The 16,146-nt window shown below is 51.9% G+C and overlaps 1 protein-coding gene across 7 annotated transcripts in view; it reads left to right on the top strand.

The window, feature by feature from the left end:
- The window catches only part of Rere (arginine-glutamic acid dipeptide repeats), a 363,675-nt gene that overhangs the window by 343,887 nt on the left and 3,642 nt on the right, over positions 1 to 16,146 (top strand). For 4 of the 7 annotated variants that reach the window (XM_052717717.1, XM_052717716.1, XM_052717712.1 and 1 more), the window contains 8 exons: positions 8,773 to 8,935; positions 9,727 to 9,819; positions 10,295 to 10,494; positions 11,466 to 11,633; positions 11,966 to 12,079; positions 12,278 to 13,626; positions 13,736 to 13,958; positions 14,630 to 15,353. In XM_052717717.1, the coding sequence (XP_052573677.1) occupies positions 8,773 to 8,935; positions 9,727 to 9,819; positions 10,295 to 10,494; positions 11,466 to 11,633; positions 11,966 to 12,079; positions 12,278 to 13,626; positions 13,736 to 13,958; positions 14,630 to 15,353 (3,034 nt within the window). The remainder of the gene's footprint in view (positions 1 to 8,772; positions 8,936 to 9,726; positions 9,820 to 10,294; positions 10,495 to 11,465; positions 11,634 to 11,965; positions 12,080 to 12,277; positions 13,627 to 13,735; positions 13,959 to 14,629; positions 15,354 to 16,146) is intronic. The other 3 variants (XM_052717714.1, XM_052717713.1, XM_052717715.1) reach the window with 3 other exon arrangements.

Below are 16,146 nucleotides of genomic sequence, written 5' to 3'. Positions count from 1 at the left end.
AAGTTGGTTAACAAAAGAAGGATCCCAGAAGAGCAGTCTTTAATTACCAGCTACTGGAAGACAACCAGTTGCCTGCTGGAAAGGCCTTTCCTTCTTTCCTTCCTTCCTTCCTTCCTTCCTTCCTTCCTTCCTTCCTTCCTTCCTTCCTTCCTCCCTCCCTCCCTCCCTCCCTCCCTCCCTCCCTCCCTCCCTCCTTCCTTCCTTCCTTCCTTCCTTCCTTCTTTCCTCCCTCTCTCTCTTTTTTGGGGGGATGGGAGTGGTTTTTTGGTTTTTTTTTGAGACAGGGTTTCTGTGTGTGGTCCTGGCTATCCTGGAACTCACTTGCCTGCCTCTGCCTTCTAAGTGCTGGGATTCAGGGTGTGCACCACCATGCCTGGTAACCTCCTGGAAAACTCTTAAGCGGTGATTGCTCCCAAACATAGCTGCTGGTTCTGCTCGGTGCCCAGGCTCTCACCTGGCACATCCCCCAACATTGTTAGATTCAACTCAAATCATCATGTAGTGGAATGAAGGAAGGACTTGAACAGGCAGGAAACTTTACTGCCAAGAAGAGATGCAGCTATAATTCCAGGGGAAAAGGTCAGGGAGATCAGGGAGCAGAGCTATGCTTCTTGAGCTGGAGGATTCCTGGAGTCCATCTAGGGAATGCTTCCCCTTCCCAGGAATGGCTCGCACCCACCAACCCCCAGCCTTGGCCAGTGTCTAGGTAAGGCAGGGGTTGGGAAAGATTCTTTTTTCCTTTCTTTGCCAGCTATTTAGTCTGGGTGTTGTTTTAATTGTCTGCTGTTGGTGGAATATTTCCTTGGAAAAATAGCATGAAACAATTGTTAAGGCAGTGAGGTCCATGGACACATTTGTGATCCCCACAGAGGAAGGTGAAGTGTGAGTTCCAGGCCAGCTACAGAGTGGGGTCCTTGCCAGGAGACGATCTGAGGTAGCTCTCCTTCCATCCATGGGGTTGGTTGGGAGGGTCAGTGCTCCCCCGTAGATCACTCAGCAGTGTTGGCCCAGGAGCAAGAATTTCACTCCAAATGCACTTCAGTGCTGAGATTTAAGGCCTTCTACAGTGATTATTTAGCTGCCCTTTTCTCTATGTGTTCATGTTAAAATATTTATCGTTCACATAGAAACAGATAATCTCATGTCCTTTTTAAAAAAGACTTATTTTTATAATTTTTTTTTAATTCCTTCATGTATGTCCATGTGAAGGTGTCAGCTTTCCCTAGAACTGAGGTTGCAGATAACTGTGAACCTGGGTCCTCTGGAAGAGCAGCCAGTGCTCTTAACCACTGAACCATCTCCCCAGCTTCCAAAATCCTATGTCTTAAAGATTTCAAGGGTGGAGATGCCACTCAGTTGGCAGAGTGCTTGCCTAGCAAGCAAGAATCCCTGGGTTCAGTCCCCAACACTGGATTGTGTGTGTCAGCATATACCTGTATTCCAGGTGGACACAGTAAGGTTAGGAGTTTGAAGCTAACTTGTGTCACATCAGATCCTGCCTTAAAGGATGTAAATGGATCTTGTTTTTGTCTTGTTATATATGTTTTTCCAGATAACTTTTAGTGCTTACTCTGACCTGTGAAGGATGGCGTCAGTGTGTGGATACTCTTTCTGTGCCATCGGAGAGTTAGAGAGTGGGGAGGAATGCTCACATGGGCCTTCTCAATGCAGTTGCAAAGCCATCCATCCTCCACAGTGTCTTCTCGGTCCTGTAGCCATGTGAGAATGGAAGATGATGGAGCATACTCTGCAAAATTAAAGGGATGTGTGTATATAGAGCTGTTGATGACTCAGCAGGTAAAGATGCTTGTCACCACACCTAATGACCTGAGTTTGATCCCTAGGGCCCACATGGTGGAAGGAGAGAACCCACTCCTTCGAGATGTCCTTTGACCCCCACACGTTTGCCTTGCCCCACCCTCTTCAGCATGCACACACACAGAAAAGTCCTGATAGTGATTGTCAGGCTGGCAGCAACCTGGACTATCAATGCTGGGGTCCATGCGACCCCGTCTTTTTTTCTTCTGCTTTTTGGTGGTGGTGGTGGTGGTGGTGGTGGTGGTGGTGGTGGTGGTGGTGGTGGTGATTGTTTTTGTTGTTGTTGTATTTGGACAGGGTTTCTCTGTGTAACAGCGCCCTGGCTGTCCTGAAACTAGCTTTGTAGACCAGGCTGGCCTCGAACTCACAGAGATCCACCTGCTTCTGCCTCCGGAATGCTGGGATTAAAGGTGTTTGCCGCCATGCCCAGCTGCCCCGTCTTTTTTCCAGTTAATTTATTTTATGTGTATGATGTGTTGCCTGCATGTATGTTTGTGTGCCATATGCATGCTTGATACCCCAAGAGGTCAGAAGAGGGTGTTGGATCCCCTGGGACTGGAATTAGAGTCAGTTATGAGCTAACATGTGGGTGCTGGGAGTTAAACGTTGGTCTTCTGGAAGAGCAGCCAGTACTTAACCATTGAGCCATCTCTCCAGGCCCCTAGACCCCATCTTATACCACTCTCTGACCTTCTCAGGGTGTCCAGACCTCTCTGGGTAATATGCTAATAATATTATTATAATTTTCTTTTAAGACTGCCCAATTTTGTTTATACGTGCTTTTAATATGGAGCAAAAACAAGTGGCTCATACCTCTGTTGGGAAATAAAAAGGGTTAGGTGGGAGGTGGGAAGAGGATAAGAGGGACTAACAGGGGAGGTAAGATTTGATCCAAGTTCTGTGTGTGTGTGTGTGTGTGTGGTGTAATTGGAAGAATAAATACATTAAAAATTGATAATTGGCTCACCTTTTCCTGCCTCCACATCAGCCTCCCAGAGGATCCTGTCTGAGGAGTTATTGCCAAGCTAAGGCATAAGAAAAACACAGGGACAGGGCAGGGGATGAGGGATCTCATCACAGATTCCCTATGAGGGGGAGGTGGCAGCGGCAGGTGTCCTTCTTAAGAACCATGGAGGCCAGGCCTAGTTGTACACACCTTAAATCCCAGCACTTGGTAAGCTGAGGCAGGAGGATCTCTGTGAGTTAGAGGACAGCTGGGACTACATAGAGAGACCTGTTTCCAAAAGAGAGGGGCAGGCTTTAGTACTTTAGATGCTTCCAATGCTTCGGCATTGTGTTCTGACTCATTCCCTGGGCCCCTCAGGACATAAAAAGACAAACAGCTCATCTTACCTTCAAAAAGAATCACCTTTTAATTGAGCAGGACAAGTTGCAAATCTCAGTTTTGCAGGGACTGATGGAAGTGAACTAACCAAGTGCTGGAGTTTTCCAAATAAATGCCAATGGGTGGACAGAGACCTGCGTGTAAGACAAGGAGGTAGGCAGGCCAGTGCTGGCCATGCGGCTGCCAGCTTCCACCTTCAGCCTCCTTGTTTGTCTGCTTATGGACATGCTCATGGGGAGATGGGACACTCAGCCTGCTGTTTACCACAGCAGCAGAACTTGTGCCTGAAATGGCTTTAGATCAGCTCCAAGATAGGAGCAGCTCCAGTCCCCATCACTGCCCAGACTGCACAGGCAGCTGTAGGAGCACTGACATTTTATGCTTGTGTGAGTAGACCTGATAGACTTGCAGCCCAGCCCAAAAGGGCTGAAATCAAGTGGTGAAGAAGATGAGGCCGGCAGCCCCAGAGCTGTTCCTCACAGCTTTTGCCCTCAGTTGGCTTTTGCTGACTCTTCAAGGTTCCCAACCACTTAGGAAGGGCTTCCCTAAGCAGCCCCTTTCTTTGATGCCCTGCCCACGTTCTCTGTGTGGCACTCCCTTCTCCTTGTCTGTCTTTTTACAGAAATGTCACTGGAACCCAACAGTTACCTCCCCCCTCCACTCCCCCCTCCACACCCAACCTGTTGTATGTATATCCTAGAAAGGCATCTCTGCTGGAGTGAGCCCCTGCTTCTAGGAACCTTTGCCTGTGACCCAGCTCCCCTCTGCAAAAAGCTAGCAGAGGCCAGTAGGGTTCAGTACTGGGCAAGAGCTAAGGTCTGTGACTGACAATTAATTGGAGGTGGCTTTGTTCCCCCCCCCCTTTTTTTTTTCCTTTTTTGCCCAGTTGGTTTAGCACCTTGTGGTATGTGTAGTTACAGCACCTGATGTCACATGGGTTGGCTGAGACCTTATTGTGAGATGAGGTGAGAGCATTGGGAACAAAATGATCATTATAGGCCATTCGTGTCAACATTTAGACCTCGGTATTTGCTTGCAAGCAAAAGCAGGAGCTAATTTGCAAGGCTGCCTTTGTGGAGCTGCCTTTTGATCAATGATTGCCTGTGTTAATGTTTCAGTGAGCTATTGATTTCTGCAGCAGCTTTTGTTCCCTGAATTTATGTGCAGCGGTCTCTGCTGCACACCATGCATGTTTGATTAAAGTGCAATTGACTTCGTTCCTGGTGAGGCTGTGAGCTGCTTCACTCCCTATTTGTAGAACCAAAGCTTTCCCCAACATGTTCTTTTGTTTGTACTCAAGACCTAGCCACCCATGCAGGCAGCAATATGCTGTTTCTAATCCTCCATGTTTAATCCCTCAGTGGCCATTGCAGTCTTTGAGAAGCAGCTAATAAAACCTGGCCTGGATTTATTATTGTTTTTGTCAATTTTATTGACATATAGTTGACATATGCTAAACTGTGTGTGTGTGTATATATATATATATACATATATGCATATATATATTTATATATGAATGCACCCACACTCTATGTATGCAGTCAGTTAAGTTTTGATGACTGTATACATCTGTGTGAATAACACCATCTATGTGTTATTCTTTGTATTTTCCTTCTGAGTAGTCGGTTGGGTCCTTTGCAAGCACTTTCCCCACGCACCTTACCCAGCTTACATCCCCAGGCAATCACAGCCTTTCTTGCTATTATAGATCTTCTTGTCTATCTGAACTCATACTCTCCTTGTGGCTTACATTTAACAGGGTTTTTTGAAATTTATCTGTTATTGTATAAGCTGCCGGTTCCTTTTTTTTTAATTGCCAAATAATATTTCATTGGATACTTATAATCCAATCATACTTCCTATGGCTAAGCATGCTGCTTTTTTCTTATTTGGGGCTATTAAAAATAATAATTCTGTGAATGTTTGTGTGAAAGTCTTTATGTGGGACCAGAGAGCTGGCTTAAGAACATGTACTGCGCCAGGCGGTGGTGGCACACGCCTTTAATCCCAGCACTCAGGAGGCAGAGGCCGGCGGATCTCTGTGAGTTCGAGGCCAGCCTGGTCTACAAAGTGAGTTCCAGGAAAGGCGCAAAGCTACACAGAGAAACCTTGTCTCAAAACGCCCCCGCCCCGGGGGGGGGGGGGGGGGGGGGGGGGAGAACATGTACTGCTCTTCCAGAGGACCGAGTTTGTTCCCAGCATCAACTGTGCAGGATACCACCTGAAACTCCAGCTCCAGGGAGTTCTGCTCCCTCTTCTGGCCTTCGTAGGCATTCTCACACCAAAACACATACACATGGAAAATTTTAAAACTGTTTAAAGCCTTTATGTGAGCACGTTTTTGTCCTGTTGGATAGACAAGCCAGACATAGAATTCTCGACCCTGTGGTACTTGTTTATTGACCTGGTAGAAACAGGCAAACTTTTTACGAAGTGAATTTGTCTCCTCATGTCCCACCAGCAGTGCGTGCAGGGCCTAGCCATCTAGGCTTTCTGTGTTTTAAATTGAGATTCTTTCATTTTCTCAGCCACAGTTTCCGCCCAACCCAGGTGCCTGGTCATCTTGACCCAGGGTGCCCAGGTTCAGTCTGCCCTGGGTGCTTAGACTTTCTGTTACAGCTGTTACTTGTTAACAAAACGTGGTGTTGCCCGAATTATAACATTTACCTTTGACATCTCAGCTGTTAAGAGAACATGGTGTAGGAGTCAGGTGAATGGTCCAGACTGGCTTCTGGAGCCTTTTGTCCGTTTGCTGTCTGTCTGTCATTGGGCCAGCTCCTTAGCTCTCTGACGTCTTCTTTTCTACTGCAGGTTGTGCTGTCTTTTAAAACCATTCCAGATTCTTTTGAACTTTCATATTTAATAAGTGGGGTGGGAAGCTAGCTGGATGGTGGTGGGGAATGCCTTTAATCCCAGCACTCAGAAGGCAGAGGCCGGCAGATCTCTGTGAGTTCAAGGCCAGCCTGGTCTGCAGAGAGAGTTCCAGGACAAGCTCCACAGCTACACAGAGAAACCTTGTCTCCCCCCCCCAAAAAAAATGGGGTGAGGTTTGGCACACACCTTTAATCCCAGCACTTGGGAGGCAGAAGCAGGTAGATCTCTCTGTGAGTTCCAGCCTAGCTGGAGCTACATAATAATAAGACCCTGCCTTTAAAGGGGAAAAAAAGTTAGTAGAAGTACTCAGTTGTTACTGTGCGAGACAGTACCAGGCTCAGACAAACACTGTGTAGAAATGTCTTTGTCCTGAAGGTGGGTCAGGCTGAAGAAGGAGGTTGGAAAGGACCTGCTTGGGTTTTTGCTTCTTCGCAGCTCCAGAGTAAACTCTGGCTTATTGGGTGTACTCTGGTTTATTGGACAAAGTTGCCCACTTGCGCTGAAGTATGCCACTCTGATAAAGTGCTTGAAGGGGGTTTGACCAATAGGAAAAACTAAGGCAGGTCAGTGCTCAGTAGGCAGAGATTTTGAAGTAAGAGTCTAATCCCTCTCGGTATTGGTGTGGGAAAATGCATTCCCCAGCAGTGAAGATGGGAAGTGAAGTAGCAGGAAGAGGGTCATAGTGGGACCCTTGGGCTCAGGATGTGGTAGTCACCACTGGGCCAGCTGCCATTTGTCCCACAACACATGGTAGAGAAATAGTCAGAACCACCACTGGCAGTTCTCCCGTTTTCCCCTTATTCATCTAGCACCAGGTAGAACTGAGCTGGTATGGGGTGCACATACATCCAGGCATGAGTGTTCTGGACCTTGCTGGAGGCCCCCTGCCACCCTTCCCCAACCTGGGATAGTGCTTCATTTGTGGAGCGTTGGTGGGAACTGGCATTTTGTTAAGTGTTTTTGGTTTTTCGAGACAGGGTTTCTCTGTGTAGCTTTGTGCCTTTCCTAGAACTCACTCTGTAGCCCAGGCTGGCCTCGAACTCACAGAGATCCGCCTGGCTCTGCCTCCCGAGTGCTGGGATTAAAGGCGTGCACCACCACCGCTGGCTTGTTAAGTTTTAAATGGTTAAAAAGGTTGAGGCACATCCACAGCTCCATGAGATGGATAGACAGGCCAAGTCAGTTCCTGCACTATAAATCTCCATTAAGGATCTGGTGGCAGGCATGGCAGCCCACGCCTGTAATCATGGAACTCTGGTAATGGAAGCAAGAGGATCGTGAGTTCAGGGTCAGCCTGGGCTACATAGTGGGACCCTGTCTCAAAAAACCAAGGACTGGCAATGTGGTCAGTGAGGTGCTTCCATGTAAACATGAGGAACTGAGTCTGCTCCCCAGATGCCACATGAAAAAGCTAGGCATGGTGGTGTATGCTTGTGATCTCAGTGCTGGGGGCAGAGGCAAGGCAGATCCAGCCCACTGAGAAATCCTGTTTCTCCCCACTCCCAACACACACACACACACACACACACACACACACACACACGCGCGCGTCTGCTCCCCAGATGCCACATGAAAAAGCTAGGCATGGTGGTGTATGCTTGTGATCTCAGTGCTGGGGGCAGAGGCAAGGCAGATCCAGCCCACTGAGAAATCCTGTTTCTCCCCACTCCCAACACACACACACACACACACACACACACACACACACACACACACACGCGCGCGCGCGCGCACACACACAGCCGTGAACCCAGACCTGAGGAATGACGGGGTGTGTGCCTGTGCATGCATTGGGGTGGGGTGGAGCCTGTTGTCATTGGTTCTGTTAGTCGTGAGAGTTTGTACAAGGTCTCCAGATGCCCTTTTGTGGTCTGCCCACTTCTCTTCCCAGTCCTTAGAACCTGGCTCCCAAGAAGACTGCTTTGCCGCTTCCTTTCCTGGTCACCTCATTCGTGAGATGCATTAGAGTGAGGGGGTGAAGGGGGCTCTGGGAACAGCCGAGCAATCTGCTCCTGAAGTACGGATTTAATGTTTTCTTGATGGTGTTCTTTTAAGACCAAGGCAGAGACTTTCTTTTGGGATCTTTCTAAGAAACCAGCCTTTTATAAAAAACGTCATAAACCCATTACTTTGTGTACTTAACTACATTTTATGTTGGTTTTTAGCCAGCCTCAGCTAGGTGCAGACACTCTGTGTGTGGGAGACAGGTGGCAGGGAGCCCCTCAGGGTAGCACTGCCACAGTTCTGCCCACCCCCTTAAGTTGCATTTTTTTCAGGAAGGCTCAGCATGTGACAGGCGTCAGTCCCCTCTGTCTTCTTTTGCTAGGCTGTTTTGAGGATTTCCTGCTAGTTTGTGCAAGTGTGGCCATTGAAAAGGTTGAGGGCGGTGGAGAAAGCAGTTTGTCTCCTGGCCCTCGCTTCCACCAGCTCCTCTGTGTTCTCTGTTTGGTGGCTGTCTCTGGAGATGCTTCCATGTGCACATATCACACTCAACTTGCTCCCTTACACAGCCATGGCTTCCTAAGTAAGTGGGAGCCTTATTTCCTTCTTGTCTCTTGTGTGGTCTTGATTCTTGATGTGTGGAGGTCATACTCTGCTGGGCTGCAGGATGGAACCCTGAAGCTTCACTTGGGCAGCATTGCTGCCACCCTGCTCTCAGCGCCAGGCACAGGAGGACATGATGATGGGGAGGCTGTGTGCGTGTACACTCAACAGACTGCCCTTCTTTCTCCCAGGGGGAGCTGATTACCTTCTATTACTACTGGAAAAAAACACCGGAAGCGGCCAGCTCCCGTGCCCACCGCCGGCACCGCAGGCAGGCAGTGTTCAGAAGAATTAAGACTCGCACGGCCTCTACCCCTGTCAACACACCCTCCAGACCACCTTCCAGTGAATTCTGTAAGTGAGGTATCTTGATGCCACAAAGGGTAGTAAGAGACTGCTCACATGCAGGCATGTGTGCCTAGCTCTGAGCCTATGGAGCTAGTGAGCCAGAGATCTGTATGGTGTGGTTTGTGCATTATTGTGTACATATGTGTACCTTAGTGCTGACACGTGGGAGAGTTTAAAATTATTCATACATTTAAGTATTTCTATTAAACTTACCATTCTTTCACATTTTACAAAATGTAAGCTTGACCTAAGGTTCTACTTTCTTCTTCAGTCTGCTTTACCCAGATCCTCTTCCCTGTCCCAGTGTGCCAGTCACCCTAATAAGACAGGGAGGCCCTGTAGGTCCTACTCTCTTGGCCCCTATAAACTAGAACAAAGCAGTAGTGCTTTGCAGTTCTGCGCTAGCCCAGAACACTGGCCTAAGTGTTCTGTGTTAGACTTGGTGGGGGCCAGAAGCCATATTGGTTCAGTAGACAGAATTCCAGACTGCTCAGATGCATTAGGAAGGCATTGTGGGTCCACTGCTACCATTTTAGATTCACCAATATGAGCACCTGTGCAGACCACCACACGATTCAGGTGTGACATCGGCCCCCAAAACCTGGCAAGACAGGACCTTGATTAGTACTGCTCCTCATCCATGAAAACTCTTTGCTCTGGTGACTGATCCTGGGGAATTCAGAATGAGCCTTTGTGACCAATGCTCTTCCCAGTCTGTGGAGTGATTTTCCTGGGGGTCCCATTCTCAGCTGAACATGATGGTGTCTCTTCTGTCTCTACTTTCCCACCTTGTGCAGTGGACCTGAGCTCAGCCAGTGAGGATGACTTTGACAGCGAAGACAGCGAGCAGGAGCTGAAGGGGTACGCTTGCCGTCACTGCTTCACTACCAGTAAGTGGCCTCAGGCCCCTCAGTGCAGGGGCAGGTGCTCATTCCTGGGCCAGGCTGGGCTCTGGGTCACCAGACTCAGAGTATTTCATGTGCTGGATAGGAAAGAAGCCAGGGCCAGTGATTGATTTGACACTTGGGTTGTGCTTAAGAAACTTGAACCTTTTTCCTGACTCTGCTTCCCTGTTGAGCAGTCAGAACTGTACTGATTTACTGGGTAGGAGGAACTCATGCAGGAGGGAGTCTGTTGTTCGCCAACAACAAAGTGGCTGCCATCTTAAAGGGGTGGCTACAGGGTTCCGGACAGTGGATACCCCTCATCAGCTTCAGGTTGTCTAGAAAACAGGTATCCATCCAAGCTCATGCTCTGTGGCTGTCATGACTCAGGGTCAGGTGGAGCCCACAGAAGGGCCCCTCTGCTCAGCCATCCTCAGAGACAGAGGTGGTTTCCAAAACTTGCCCACTTCCCCTCTTGTAGCCTCCAAAGACTGGCACCACGGGGGCCGGGAGAACATCCTGCTGTGCACTGACTGCCGCATCCACTTCAAGAAGTACGGTGAGCTGCCACCCATTGAGAAGCCTGTGGACCCCCCGCCCTTCATGTTCAAGCCTGTCAAGGAAGAGGAGGATGGGCTCAGTGGGAAGCATAGCATGAGGACTCGGCGGAGTCGAGGCTCGGTGAGCTGGGGGCCTGGTGCCTGGGGCTCAAGTGAGAATTGGTTTTAGGCAGAAACACACTCTTGCTGGTATGCTTTCCCCAGAGGCAGTGACCTTGCTTAGGGCTTGGGGCCATGAAGCTTAGTGCTAGGGAGAGCTCAGTGGCCCTGGTTTGAGGCCGAGTGCTAGCTCCCCAGTTCCTCGGAGTGTCCGGCATGTGTGTGGGCTGAGTGCCTCCAGGGGGCATAGCTCTACTTCTGCTTCGCAGGTGGTTTTTCCAAACAGTTGATTCCACACTAGAAGTTTTTACATAGGTTCTTTAGTGAAGATTTGTCCAGTCGGGCATAATGGCTCATGTCTATAATCCTAACACTTGAGAAGCTAGCAGAAGGATTGCCATAAATTCAAGACCATCCTGGCTACAGAGTGAGCCTTTGTCCTTAAAAAATACGGCACCGGCAGCAGCTTTAACATTGGTTGGAAATGTGCCTAGGACTATGGGAGGGTCTTTGAGGCTTGGAACTGTGAACACCAAGGGATCTCTCTCCCGGCACTGACCTCTTTGAGGGCCTTTCTGGCAGGTGGATAGGATGGCCCACTTACCTGTATCCTGACCTCAGCTGAGCCCTGTGGCTTTACAGAAGTGTGTGCAGGCCAGGCAGCTGCGGGAATGAAACTGCAGTATTTAGCAACCTTGTCTCCTTGGGTGATTTCCTGTCCTGTTCGATTAACTCCACAAATGTTCTGTGGTGTGGTTTGTTGAGCGTGGACAGTTACCTGAGATAGGGTGAGGAGCTCTAAAGTTCAATAGTCAGCTGACTCCTCCTTCCCTCTCAGAGCCCTGCTCATTTCCAAGAGAAACCTCTCAGGATGTATTGGTGGGTTTGAGTGAATTTGTGAACATACTGTTTATCCTACCTTGCCTATGGCTAGACTTGGGTGGGCATCTGTGGGGCCTAGGGATCCATTCTCTCCATCCTTTGGTTTTGGAGGGACAGATGTCTACACTACGCAGTGGTCGGAAGAAGCAGCCTGCCAGTCCTGATGGTCGTGCCTCACCCATCAATGAAGACATTCGATCCAGTGGCCGGAACTCCCCCAGTGCTGCTAGCACCTCGAGCAACGACAGTAAAGCGGAGACCGTGAAGAAGTCAGCCAAGGTCAGGGGCTGAAGGGACAGTGGGAGCTTCCTGCTTCCCCTGCCCATCTAAGTAGTGACATTGCCCTGGCTTAGGGGCTGCAGATGGATGCCATGGGCCTGGAAAAATGGAGGCAGTGGGGGTACCTCTTGGCAAACCACAAGTTTGCCAAGGCCCCAGAAGCGCAAAATGGAGTGGATGGAGAGGCTCCTAAAGCCAAGGATTCCTGTCCCTAGACAGCTGCTCCTTTGGGCCTCTCATTGGGCCTTTGGAGAATATTCTCGCTTCTGGAGATGGGGCTCAGAATGAGGAACAGTGTCCACAAACTCGTCACTTCTCTGCTTCCACTGCAGAAGGTGAAGGAAGAGGCTGCGTCCCCTCTGAAGAGCACCAAGCGCCAACGGGAGAAGGTGGCCTCTGACACAGAGGAGACTGATAGGACCACCTCCAAAAAGACAAAGACCCAGGTGAGGCTCTCAGCTCAATCTCGCTGGCTTGGGCTCCTGTGACACCCCCACCCCAACCCCCACACAATCTCAGGTCCTCTGGGCAGAAAGCAGTGCCAAACTCTCAGGCAAGAGCTGAGCCTTGCTTGTGCCCCACGCCAGCAGTGTGGGGTTGAGCTCTCTTCCTAGTGCTTCCATCCCTTGCTTCTCTGACTGTAGGAGATCAGCCGGCCCAACTCTCCCTCTGAAGGTGACGGGGAGAGTTCAGACAGCCGCAGTGTCAATGATGAGGGCAGCAGTGACCCGAAAGACATCGACCAGGACAATCGCAGCACGTCCCCCAGTATCCCCAGTCCTCAGGACAATGAGAGTGACTCGGACTCATCAGCACAACAGCAGACACTGCAGGCCCAGCCCCCCACTTTGCAGGCTCCGGGTGGGGCCGCCTCAGCTCCCTCCGCCCCTCCAGGAGCACCCCAGCTTCCCACCCCAGGGCCCACATCCTCTGCCGCTGCAGTCCCTCCACAGGGCTCCCCTGCGACCTCACAGCCCCCTAACCAGACTCAATCTGCAGTGGCACCTGCAGCCCACACCCACATTCAGCAGGCACCCACCCTGCACCCACCTCGACTACCCTCACCTCATCCTCCACTGCAGCCTCTGACGGCAGCCCCTAGCCAGAACTCCGCACAACCTCACGCCCAGCCCTCCCTGCATGGTCAGGGCCCACCTGGCCCTCACAGCTTGCAGGCTGGACCCCTGTTACAACACCCAGGGCCTCCTCAACCCTTTGGACTTCCTCCCCAGGCCTCCCAAGGCCAGGGCCCTCTGGGCACCTCCCCAGCAGCTCATGCTCATACCACTATACAGCTTCCAGCCTCCCAGTCAGCGCTGCAGCCCCCACAGCCCCCAAGGGAACAGCCCCTGCCTCCTGCACCCTTAGCCATGCCCCACATCAAACCACCACCCACCACACCCATTCCCCAGCTTCCAGCACCACAGGCCCACAAGCATCCACCCCACCTCTCAGGGCCCTCACCCTTCTCTATGAATGCCAATCTACCACCGCCTCCAGCCCTGAAACCCCTCAGCTCCCTGTCCACACACCATCCTCCCTCAGCCCACCCTCCACCCTTACAGCTCATGCCACAGAGCCAGCCCTTGCCCTCCTCCCCTGCCCAGCCCCCTGGGCTGACCCAGAGCCAGAGCCTACCCGCTCCTGCTTCCTCCCATCCCCCTACTGGCCTCCACCAGGTGCCCTCCCAATCTCCATTCCCCCAGCACCCTTTTGTACCTGGAGGCCCTCCTCCCATCACCCCACCCTCCTGCCCCTCCACCTCCACCCCACCTGCGGGGCCCAGCACCTCATCACAGCCGCCCTGTTCTGCTGCTGTTTCTTCTGGAGGCAGTGTTCCAGGGGCGCCATCTTGCCCACTTCCTGCTGTGCAGATCAAAGAGGAGGCTCTGGATGAAGCAGAGGAGCCAGAGAGCCCTCCTCCACCTCCCAGGAGCCCATCCCCTGAGCCCACTATAGTGGACACCCCCAGCCATGCTAGCCAGTCTGCCAGGTACTGGTTTGGAGGAATGTGGGCCTGGCTGGGTTTGGGTGGATTTGGTGGAGGTGAGGAAGGGTGTGGCCCACAGCAGGTGCCCCAGCCAGAGCTGCCACCTCTCTAGGTTCTACAAACACCTGGACCGGGGCTACAACTCGTGTGCACGGACAGACCTGTACTTCATGCCTCTGGCTGGATCCAAACTAGCCAAGAAGAGGGAGGAGGCCATTGAGAAGGCCAAACGTGAGGCTGAACAGAAGGCCCGAGAGGAACGGGAGCGGGAGAAAGAGAAGGAAAAAGAGCGAGAGCGCGAGAGAGAGCGGGAACGGGAGGCAGAGCGTGCTGCTGTGAGTCCTGAAGGGGCCCGATATACAGGGGGCAGTGTCTTCAGCCAGGGCATGATGGCGGGGGTCTGTTCCAGACTGTTGGTGTGGTCTCCAGTGCCAGTGACACCCATGCCCAGGCTTTCTGAAGGCTGTAAACCATCATCTGGCAGTCATGAGTCCGACTTGATTGATGGGCCTGTCCTTTCCCTACAGCCTATAGATTAGTGCCTCCATAATCCCAAGGGGTCGGAGAGACAGGAGGGGTGACTTGGAAGGAAACCTGAGCATGTGATTGAGGGGTTATGCAGGGCTTCCTGCTTTAAAGCCCTTTTGTGGGCTAGCGTACCTGGTGCCTGCTTGATCAGGAGGTGAGGGAAGCCAAATCCAGAAGTGGCGTGTGAGACCCGATGGTCGGTTTCCTGGCTACCGGACTCCCTGGTGCAGATACACAGCTGTTTGCACCTACTGAGTGAGGACCAAGGAGACCTGAAGGCCGACATAGACCAGAGTGTTGGAGCAGGGTCTAGACTGTCCGGGTGCCTGGACCTGGCAAAAGTTCCCTGTTTCTGTGTTGGGGTGAAGGCGCTCAATTGGCCTGATACTGGAGCAGGCCAAGGGTCTACCTGTGTGGTAGGCACCAGTCTTAGAGCCCAGGTGGCTTGGCATCTGTCTTAATACTCTCTTTTCTTCAGCAGAAGGCATCCAGCTCAGCACATGAAGGCCGTCTTAGTGACCCTCAGCTCAGTGGTCCAGGTCACATGCGACCCTCCTTCGAGCCACCACCAACCACAATTGCTGCTGTGCCCCCATATATCGGGCCTGACACGCCAGCCCTCCGGACACTGAGCGAATATGCTCGGCCCCATGTCATGTCTCCCACCAACCGCAACCATCCCTTCTATATGCCCCTTAATCCCACTGACCCCCTGCTGGCCTACCACATGCCTGGCCTCTACAATGTTGACCCCACCATCCGGGAGCGGGAGCTCCGAGAGCGAGAGATCCGGGAGCGAGAGATCCGGGAGCGTGAATTGCGGGAGAGGATGAAGCCAGGCTTTGAGGTGAAGCCACCAGAGCTGGATCCCTTGCACCCAGCCACCAACCCTATGGAGCATTTTGCCCGGCACAGTGCCCTCACCATCCCTCCTGCAGCTGGCCCCCACCCCTTTGCCTCTTTCCACCCGGGCTTGAACCCTCTGGAGCGGGAGAGACTGGCATTGGCAGGTCCTCAGCTACGGCCTGAGATGAGCTACCCAGACAGACTGGCAGCTGAGCGCATCCATGCCGAGCGCATGGCATCTCTTACCAGCGACCCCTTGGCACGACTGCAGATGTTTAATGTAACTCCACACCATCACCAGCACTCACACATCCACTCCCACCTCCACCTCCACCAGCAGGATCCTCTCCACCAAGGTGTGTACCCAGTTCAGGAGCAAGGCTGGGCAGGCAGCTTCCATCCAAGACTCACAGTTGTGGGCTTTCCTGATCAGTGAGTCTCAGGAAGCTACTGCCCTGGGCCTCCTACAGAAGAGAGGCCTCTGGGGAAAGCCTGCCCTGGGCCCTGGGTGAGGGATAGCATATCATGGCTCTTGTGACCTTTGGAGCCAAGCAAGGTCTAGGTCTAGGTGCTGAGCTGCCCAAGGAAGTTGAAATGTCCTGTCTTGAGAGGTGGTGGGGGAAAGCAGGGTATCTGCTGGTTTTGAACTGATGGCCAGGCAAAGTGCAGTTCTGACCTTTGGGAACAGAATTCCTGAAGGTCCACTCTCCTAGCATCTGTGGGAGGACTGGGCTGGGGCAGAGATAGGCACAGTGGGTACCACTCCCTTCAAAGCCTCATGGGATTGGTTATGAGGGAAGCTGGCGGTGCTCCTGGGGAGGCAGTGAATCCAAAAGGTGGAGCAGCCTTGAGATCAGAGGGCTACAGCAACATTCCCCGCCCACCCCCCCAAGAGTGAGAGTAAGCCAGTGTGAACAGCTGGAAGGCCTTAGCAGCAGGTACTCAGAACAGGACTACCCAGGGCGACCACATTGGGTTGATTGTGGGCTGTTGTGAAGAGGGAGAGACTACTTGCTGTGAGCTGAGAGGAGAAGGCTGTGTGACCCAAGTTGGGCAGAAGAGGCACAGAGCAGGCGGTGCTGAGTGGCCTCAGGTGTGGAGCAGGAAGTGGCTGGTCAAGGCTGAGCTCTGTACTACTCTCTGCCTTAC

The sequence above is a fragment of the Peromyscus californicus genome, unplaced genomic scaffold (genome assembly GCF_007827085.1).
Source record: "Peromyscus californicus insignis strain IS unplaced genomic scaffold, ASM782708v3 Scaffold_5__1_contigs__length_169319896, whole genome shotgun sequence".
Classification (NCBI taxonomy): Eukaryota; Metazoa; Chordata; class Mammalia; order Rodentia; family Cricetidae; genus Peromyscus; species Peromyscus californicus.
This window is presented reverse-complemented; position numbering and strand designations above follow the sequence as displayed.